The 10,046-nt window shown below is 38.8% G+C and overlaps 1 protein-coding gene across 1 annotated transcript; it reads right to left on the bottom strand.

Moving 5' to 3' along the window:
* Positions 1–1,225: 1,225 nt before the first annotated feature.
* Positions 1,226–3,910, bottom strand: LOC141393288 (ribosome biogenesis protein WDR12 homolog). Its single transcript, XM_073966276.1, has 5 exons — positions 3,648–3,910; positions 2,892–3,576; positions 1,857–2,103; positions 1,658–1,790; positions 1,226–1,596 (listed from the first exon to the last, which is right to left on the bottom strand). Exons 1-5 carry the CDS (start codon positions 3,704–3,706, stop codon positions 1,431–1,433), a joined length of 1,290 nt encoding a protein of 429 aa, XP_073822377.1. The 5' UTR covers positions 3,707–3,910; the 3' UTR covers positions 1,226–1,430.
* Positions 3,911–10,046: the final 6,136 nt, after the last annotated feature.

Here is a 10,046-nt window from a genome sequence, read left to right as displayed (position 1 = left end):
CCAAGATTCATTTTGTGAACGGGTTTTAGAGGTCCACCATTGTATAGCCCAAAAGCACCATGACAAAGACTTTACTAATTCTTTTCTACGTTGATACGCCCAGTTGTCAATGTGACTTTTTGTTAATACAGTTAGTAGTCCAACTGTAAACCTAGGAACACTGACAGGGACAAGTTCCCCTGACAGAATTAGACCATTCCATAACTCATAGCGGGCAGCACTTTACAGATAATGAATTTTTGTGAACCACATACAATGCGTTAAGTCATTTTGTTGTGGTAAGCCATGCGACGCCTGTGTAGATCACGAATATAAATGCAATGCTATGACACCTTTAAGAAAAGCATTCTTAAAAAAATCCGTCATTATTGGTCTGAAGGTCCACGACAAAATATTCTTTTAAAAAATCACGTTTTTTTAGTTTGACGGTCCATGAAAAAATATATTATTTTTTAAATTTCACATCCGAAGGTCCAGGAAAAAATCCGACGTTATTAGTTTGATTGTCCATGAAAAATATTTTTAAAAAAATCCAGAGTTATTCGTACGATGGTCTATGAGAAAATACTGTTAAAAAAATCACGTTTATTGGTCCGATGGTCCAAGGAAAAATTCTTAAAAAAAATCCGCCGATATCAATCTGATGGACCATGAAAAAATATTCTTTAAAAATTCACTTTTATTGATCTGATGGTCCATGAGAAAGTATTCTTAAAAAAATCCGCCGTTATTGGTCGGATGGTCCATTAAAAAATATTCTTAAAAACACCGTTATCGGTCTGAGGCTTCATGAAAAAATATTCTTTAAAAAGCTCGCAGTTATTGGTCTGAGGCTTCATATAAATATATTCTTCAAAATGCTCGCTTATTGGTCTGATGGTACATGAAAAATATTCCTTAATCCCTAATCAACATATGGTGGATATGATACCCCCCAGACAGGTTAAGAGGGAGCCTATCAGGCAGGTTTGAATATCATTCACACAGATACAGTGGCCATAAACAATAATCATCATCCTCGTAGTACATTCCCAATATATATCAGTTGAAGAACGTCAGCAGCCACGGCAACTACGTTTAGGATGGTGCTGCCACCTTATTCCTGTAGGAGCCAAGATTTAAAAATCCGTTTTCCCTTAAACCTGTTCCACTCTCGGCTATCTGTGAGTGATAGCACTCTTGTCTTTACTTGCAAATTGAAACCAATCATATGAAAATCTTCTCATTAGGTTTGGATTACGTCCGTTTTTATTTTTTCTACATTTTCTGTATTCATAAAAAAAAACAATTACATATTTGAAAAAGTCCTTTGTCAAGAAGTTCTTGAATTGGTTGATATTTTCCTGGAAAATATTACATTTTAGAAAAGGTTATTGTTGTGTATTTTTTGTACATTAGCGAGCGCGAGGATTTTCAGAGTAAATTTTAATTCATTTTCCGGTTTCCATTTTACTATCAGCGGCAAAAGCTTTGCGTGATTTGTATACACGTACGGTATTATCAGAACCACCAGATACAATGTATTTAGGATTTGACCAATCAATGTCCAAGACTTTGTCACCATGGCCAATCAAATCATATAATGGAGCTTTGGGACTAAAAAGAAAAGAGAAATTAATAAATTAAAAGATACTTAAAAAAAAGATTCAAAACTCACCTGCGGCAATCCCACAATTTATTTTGATTATCATATGAACCCGAAACAAAGAGATATTCCTCTGTTGTGGACCACATAATTGTTTCAACCCATTGCTGGTGACCCAAATAGGTGTTGCGTACCACTGAACCATCTGTTGAATGTGGAGAAAGAATAATTTTTAATACTGAATTAAATAATATTTTACAATCGTACTTACGATTAGTTCGGGGATCATAAAGTCGAATATTTTTGTCAGCCGAGGCGGTGACAATGAGGTGATTTAGGTTCGAATAACTGGCATCAAAAATAGACTTATTTGTAGAAATTTCAGTTTTAATACCCTCCATATTTAAATCCCACACTTTCATTGTGTGATCCCAACTACTTGTTAACAGTGTGTCCTTGTCCATCCATTGGACAGCTGAAATGCATTCACGATGACCTTGTAAAGTCATTATGGGAGTCTGAAAAGAAAAACAAGAATACAGATTACATAAACCATGGCACCTTGCCTTAGATGAGGCCTAAAATTCAATAAAAATCCTCGCCACCTTGACTTAGATAAGACCTAAAAATGTATTAAAAATCCCCGCCACCTTGCCTTGAACGAGGCCTAAAAATACATTAGAAATCCCCGCCACCTTGCCTTGAACGAGGCCTAAAAATACATTAAAAATCCACGCCTCCTTCTCTTAGATAAGTCCAAAAAATTTTTAAAAATCCAAGACTCCTTGTCTTACCTAGATGAGGCCAATCAATAAAAATCCAGGACTCTTTGCCTCACCTAGCTAGATGAGACCTAGAAAACATTAAAAATACACGCCACCTTGCCTTGGATGAGACAATAAAAATCCCTATACCAAAAAATCGTTACAAATCTACGCCACCTTGTTTGGATGAGGTCTTAAATTCATTAAAAATCTACGCCACTTTGTTTGGATGAGGTCTAAAATTCATGCAAAATCTACGCCACTTTATTTGGATGAGGTCTAAAATTCATTAAAAATCTACGCCACATTGTATGGATGAGGCCTAAAATTCATTAAAAATCTACACCACTTTATTTGGATGAGGATTAAAATTCATTAAAAATATACGCCACTTTGTTTGGATGAGGCCTAGAATTCATTAAAAATCCACGCCTATTTACCTTAGATGAGATATAAAAATCCACGTCTTTTTGTCTTAAATGAGCTGACCCTAAACACATAACCTTTAGGATAAAAAATACACTACATTTCTATAAACTTACCCTTGTAGATCCAGTCTCAAGTTTGGCTTTTTTCGTTGATCCCTCGGCGGCGGCTTCATTAATTTCAGCAGACCATATTTTCAACATTGTATCCCAGGAACCAGTGGCAAATTTATCTTTAGTTGGACTAACATCAACACAATCTATGCCACGTTCGTGACCCTTGCAAACGGATACACATTCCACCGAATTTGTTTCCACCATCCATTCCCACAGCATTGCTGTTTGATCCTGAGAACATGAAATAAATTTGCCTCTCTCTCCGTCCAGTGATACCCATGATACAGCTTTTATAGGCATAGAATGACCGGGTATTGTCAGAACATGCTTTCCCTTAATTGTCCAGATGTTAATGGTGTTATCATAACATCCTGTTAACACCCATTTACCGCATGTCTTTACAGCCGATACCCAATCATCGTGTAACAAACAATCTTGTGGTTCAGGCGCTGGAAATCTTTCAACATATTCAATTTCAATGGCATCTTCAAATGATATGGCCTTTTCCCGCAAATGATCACACAATCTCCCCCGTAGATATTCATCGAATACTAGAAAATCAAATTCAACTGTTCTGTGGCTGTCATCCGTTGAGGTTTGTTCCAGCAGTGTATTGACAAAGGTATTCAGCTCGGTGGTGGCGACGGTGGCATCTATAGAATACGGAACATCTGGTACACCATATCTGTTTTAAAAAATACAAAATATTAAAATTTCTTTCCAATTTCTTCGAACACCATGCCTTCTTCTACTTACTGTTCCTGTTTTGTTTTCAAATGCACTTGAACTTGTCCCTCTCCGTTCTCAGCTTCCATGTTTGTGTTTCCTAATTTATTTCTACTTATTCAATAATTTCTTTAAATTATTCAAGTTGGCTTTATGATTTCCAACCAATAGTTTCAGTTAAGCTTCCTTAATCTGAGGTTTTAATTTAATTTTTGTGCACTTTTCCAGAAATGTTTCTAATAATCACGCCTGCAATGTTTTTCTTCCACATGTCGAATTTCGGTGTTGCCATATCCTCATAGCGGCAAAGAGTAAGTGAAGGGATGCCACAGTGAGTTGTTACAAGAGAATAACATTCGGGGTTAGTGGACTGCAGTATCGTAAAGTGCTTAGTGTTAAAAGTAAAATTGCAGTCTTTAAAAAGGTTTCTGACAAAATCTACATAATTAATGTCGATATTATTTAACAAAAAAATGGAAAAATATCAAATAGGCTCAAGTAAAGAAATGCCAAGGCACATTTATATAAGGTAAATGCATGAATTATAACAACTGACAAATTTACAAAAACAACATTGTGGTTATTGAAAATTAAATGTCAAAGGAAATATTGAATAATAGGGTCGTTCTAAAAATTTTCTCAGGAAAAACATAAATGCACTTTGAAAATCCTCTAAAATAGAACAAATTTGAATCAAAATGTAAATATAAAGCATTCAGAACTGTCGTAGGTCATTTTTATTACACGTTTAGGATGAAAAGAAGTATTTTATGGTAGTAAATTTCGAAGTTTAAAATTAAATAAGATGACCCTATTACATTTTGATAACCAAATTTACAAAAAAAGTAAAAATACAGCTTATTATCACTTCTACCTTATATAAATGTGTTTTTAGAAATGCTTAATTAAAAGTTGTTTGCTTATTGCGGGTGAAGTTTATGACGCTCTAAAGGCCTGGGTACATAAGCAGCCTTGCCTGATTGCCTTGCATCCCTGCTTTATTTCTGACATAACAAAAATAAATGAATAAAGAAGGCCGAGCCAATTTCGAACTAGGTTGCCCTTTTCTTCTTTATTCTCTTATCAGAAGCAAGCAAGGCATGCTTATGTACCCAGGCCTTAAAGACCTAGGTACATAAGCTGCCTCACCTGCTTGCCTAGCTTGCTTCTGATAAAATAATAAAAAGAAAAGGGCAACCCAGTTCGAAATTCGATCGGCCTTCTTTATTCTTTTATTTGTGTTGTGTCAGAAATGAAACAGGAAAGCAAGGCAAGCAGGCAAGGCAGCTTATGTACCCAGGCCTTAAAGCCCTCGTTGCCTGGCTTTCGGCACTAATGGGGAGAACACAATGAGAAATTCATGCTTATCCAAGCCTGAATTTGTGTAATGGAATAAAGAAATCCAAAATCGCACTTGAATTTGGTAGTACCTGGCCTTTATTCATTTACATGAAATTGAGCGTGAAGCAAGCAACAAAAGTCATTTTGTTCCTATCTTCAAAGGCCAGAACAGAATCAATCGTCGCTTGCTTTGCTTGCTTCCCCAAATGTCAAATTATAAAGGAATGTCAGAGCCTCTTTGCAAATCCGTCTGCATTCCCCTTTAGGAGGCTCTGGCATTCCTTTATAATTTGACATTTGGAAAGCAAGCGACGATTGATTCTGTTCTGGCCATAAGACAGACCTCGATGTCTGGCTTCCTTGACTTGCTTCATTTCTGACATAATAAAAATAAAGGTGTGAACAGAATGAAATACGCCGCTTTTTTCACGCTCAGTTTCATGTCAAAGATTAAAGGCCAAGTACTACCTAATTCAAATGCTGTCTAATTCAGTTGAATTAGGTAGTACTTGGCCTTTAGTCTTTTACATGAAACTGAGCGTGAAAAAGCGGCGTATTTCATAGTGTTTCTACCTTAAATGTATGAAGAAGAAAAGGGCAATCTAGTTTGAAATTGGCTCAACCAAGGCAAGGAAGCCTTAAGTACCGGTCACATTAGAGCAGAGCTGCTTATTTTTGAAAAGACAGTATACTCAGCGATCCCACTGAGTTGTCATTGCATTTGCGTTTCTCCCTCACGTAGACTATGGGTGAATAAAAAAAAAAAAAATCGTTTGGTTGTTGCTTTTTTCAGTCATACACTCACACATTAGTTTGTATTCCTGTGGTCGCCGCTGCGTTAGAGTGATTTCATTGAAAAAAATATTGAAATTAGGCGTTCTTAGATCGAGCTCCCTAATAAAGCAACTTCATGATGTGGGTTATCATGAATGAAATTTCCCCGTGAGTTTCGCCTTTCCTCCGTTGTAACATAAGGGAGAAAGTGAAAAAATTCACGGGGAATTGCCGTTCATGATAACCCCCGATATTACTTTACTATGAAGCCTTTACAGATCTAGTTTTAATTCGAAAATTCCATTTGTAATTAACATATTATTTGTAATTCGAGAATTCCATTTTTAATATGAAAAATATCAATTGTATTACAAATTATTCCATTTGTAATTTGAATATATCTATTTGTTATTCGAATTATTACATTTGTAATTCGAATTTTACTTTTTGTAATTTGAATTATTTCATTTATAATTCCAATTATTCTATTTGTAATTCGAATTATTTTATTTGTAATTCGCTAATATCGCTATGTTTACGGCGTTAATAGGCGTGATCACATTACGCCATATACCATTAAATTACTAGGGACCTCTTTTCCAAATTTTATAAAACTTCGATTACTGGTGTTTTTCTATAAGTTGGTTCGTAACCAATGTCCTACTTTTTTAATGTCTTTGTTCAACTTCTCCACTTTTACAAGAAGGAGCCAATTGAATATTTCTAGTGCTATTTTTTTAATGGATAGTTCATTCGAAGTAAGAGTAGCGCGGCTATATAATATTTTGCCCAACAATTTAAAAGTATTTAATATTTCACCAGCTTCTTTCTCAAGACATCTTCTGCAACACCTACTCTGACGCTCAGATACTTTCTCTTTCCATCGTTTGATGAACGCCAAATTGTTTTTTTTTTATTATTTTAGTGATCTCACTTATTTTTAACTGTCAGTTCAAATATGAAGGGTTATAACCTTATTATTATCTATAGTTTATTTTTTTACATTTTTTTTAATCTTTTCTTACGTTTGAGTAGTGGGAATATAAATATTTGTATTTTTTTTAGCCTTATGGCTTGGAGTATTTGTAATTATAGGATTATATCATATACCTAGTTTTATATGCACTCTGAGTAGTGATAACATACACATATGTAATATAATGTAATTCATTTAAATTGGCCCGATGGCTTAGAATTATTGTAAAGTTGATAAATAAATAAATAAAATAAAAAATTCGATAATCGTAACATTTAATTTGTAATTCGAAAAACTTAATATAAAACCAATGCAATCAACATTTCGAATTTCAAATGGAATAATTCGAACTAGAAATGAATTAATTCGAATTTCAAATTGAGTAAATCAATGAGTACGCCCCTACCAGAATTAGAGGAGAGGTGTCACAGCTCGCCAGACATAACCATCGTGTCACCTGGTCTGACAAATTAATGTCTGGCAGCCTGTCATTTCCCTTGGATCAGACCATCTCCCCATAATTATCTCCATTAGCAGACCACCCGATTTCATTACCTCTGATTGACGAATCATAAGAAAGCTGATTGGCCGGGTTTCAGAGAGTTCACCAATCACCGCTTCAGAGAACTGCCCAATCCTTCTGATGTTCGGGTAGCGGAAAGGACGTTCTGAGACATCATCACTGCTGCAGCCGCTCGCCATATCCCTGCTGGTCGAATACCCGAAGTAAGGCCAAACTTCCCAGCAGGGTCGACGGGATTAGCAAATGAGCGTGATGAGCTTCGCCGAACCAACCCCAATGACCCCAGAGTCAGGGAGCTGACACTGGAAGTTAACAGGCTGGTCGGCGAGCATAAGCGGAACAAGTGATTTAATCATCTGAAGAGTTGCAACATTGGAGCCGGTATAGGTTAATTGTGGGCAACGGTTAAGTCACTCTCGAACCCTGGAAGAAGGGAAGATAGGACCTCAGTCACGTTTGCCGACGTTACATTGACTGACCCGACAGTCTGTCGAGCAGCCCGAGAGTGACAGGGCGAAGAGAAGAGTATTACGTCGCATCAGATCTCTTCCTGCCGAGGAGGAACCACCATAGTTTACAATGGATGATGTTGCCAATGTCATCAGGAACGCTAAGTCATCCAAAACGTTGAGCCCTGATGGAATCTCCATGGTAATGCTAAAGCAGCTGGATGAGCCGGGAGTGGAGTATCTCACTAAAGTTCTCAACTTGTCGCTATCCACCCTCATTGTTCCCGAAGTCTGGAAAATGGGCATGGTGGTCCCACTACGGAAGCCCGGCAAGGATGCCAGCGAAGGTGAATCGTACAGACCGATTTCGCTTTTGTCACCTGTAGCGAAGACCCTTGAGGCCTTAGTCCCCCCCAGTATCAGAAATAGCTATCAAGTTGCCGATCATCAGCATGAATTCCGTAAGCAGCACAGCACGACAACTGCGCTGCACGCCATTACCACACATATTTGTTAAGGACTCAACCAGAGACGGCCGTGCGATAGAACAGTGATGGGGGCGCTTGACTTAGCAAAAGCCTTTGATACTGTCAGGCACTCCATGCTGTTTGAGGACGTTGAGCAGACAACCCTCTGGCCAAGCTTAAAACGTTGGATAGTCAATTATATGTGTGGACACCAGTCGTACGTGGAATTCAGGAACAAGAAGTCCAAACCCCGTAGAGTGAAACAGGGAGTTCCCCAAGGTGCGGTGATATCTCCGGAACTGTTTAACCTCTACCTCTCCTGTATTCCGCCCCCTCCAGACGGCATCGAGATCGTAACGTATGCGGATGATTGCACGATCCTGGCGTCGGGTACCTATCCTGATGACATCTGTGAGAGACTGAACAACTATTTAACCGATCTTACCACCTTTTTCCATTCGAGGAATATGCAGATTTCCGCCACAAAATCAACAGCCACTCTGTTCACCACATGGACAGCGCAGTTTGGAAGAGAATTGAATGTCGTGGTCGACGGTAGCAGAATTCCGACCACAAACTGCCCCAAGATTTTAGGGGTTACATTTGTCACTACTTTCATGTCGTGGGCGCACGCCACAGCTATCTGCGACAAACTGAAAAGTAGGAACAAGGTCCTCAAGGTGCTCCCTAGCCGGCAGCACTTGGGGTGCAGATAAAGAAACCTTGTTGACCACATATAACGCGATAGGTCGGTCTGTGGTAAGCCAGTCTGGTCCCCGAGATTATGTGATACGAATTGGAAAAAGATTCAAACTTGCCAGAATGCCGCCCTGAGAACAGCAACAGGGTGCCTCCTCAAATCTTCAGTGGACCATCTACATGTGGAGGCAAAGATTCTTCCAGTAAAGCAACACAATGAGATGCTTTCGTTGCAATACCTGCTTGAATGTTACCGTGTGAGCCATCCCAATCACCATCTTGTGGGTAGGCCCGACACATTCAGGCAGATCAGGAAGGATATCCATGCTCTAGAGGGAGAGGTCCAACGATACAGGAGAGAACCCCTAGATCAACAAGCATATCAAGCAGGTTTAAATAGTATTCACACGGATGCAGTTGCCAAGGCCTTAAGCAATTATAGTGTGAATAAAGTCCTCGAAATACATCCCCCATCTATCGCAGCTGAGGAGCGTCAGCTGCCACGACAAACTAGAGTAGTTTTGGCTAAACTACGCTCGGGATATTGCAGTCGCCTAAATTCTTATTGGGCGGAAATCGACCGCACCGTGCAAGACATCTGCCCAGTATGTGGCATGGGCCCGCACGACACAAAACACCTTTTCAACTGCCCAGCCTAAATGTGCCGCTACTCACAAAACAATGGTCAAAAGCTTAAAGCCATCTCCGGCAGAACGTGGTGTAAGGACAAATAGCCGCTGTTGGTAACTTACAAAGCCATCAGTCAATCTGTCCTAAAATACTCAGCTCCGGTTAGGACATCATAAATTAGTACTATTCGCATGGCATCCGGATGTGTTCAGATGGTGAGTGTGTATCACCTGCAGTAGGAGACAAGGCTAGTTTCCCACTACTGCAATTTCATAAAATTACTCTAGTATGGAACTCGATCTTAGTCCCAATTTACATTAGGCGAGTTTACTTGCGGCAATTGTCAGTTCGTAGGTGAGAGAGGGGGCTGAGAGGCAAAGGGTTACCATATGCCTCACCTCTCTCTCCATAAAACTGACAATTACCGCAAGTAAACTCGCCTAATGTAAATTGGGACTAAGAACCCCTAGTTTCATGCACGACCACAAAGCATCTGACGTTTCGGAAGTCAGCAAACTTGTTGCTCATTCGACAGTTACTGCTGGCATACCATCAGCCATAACATAGTGG

Source organism: Musca autumnalis, unplaced genomic scaffold, assembly GCF_047663935.1.
Source record: "Musca autumnalis isolate F117 unplaced genomic scaffold, ASM4766393v1 scaffold_2, whole genome shotgun sequence".
NCBI lineage: Eukaryota > Metazoa > Arthropoda > Insecta > Diptera > Muscidae > Musca > Musca autumnalis.
This window is presented reverse-complemented; position numbering and strand designations above follow the sequence as displayed.

Bases quoted from the DNA above. Each gene is read 5' to 3' on its own strand.
- LOC141393288 (XM_073966276.1), bottom strand. From the start codon at position 3,706: ATGGAAGCTGAGAACGGAGAGGGACAAGTTCAAGTGCATTTGAAAACA. The intron at 3,577-3,647 runs GTAAGTAGAAGA...TTTTTAAAACAG, and splicing joins TTGAAAACAAAACAGGAACA to ATATGGTGTACCAGATGTTC. The intron at 1,791-1,856 runs GTAAGTACGATT...CACATTCAACAG, and splicing joins TTATGATCCCCGAACTAATC to ATGGTTCAGTGGTACGCAAC.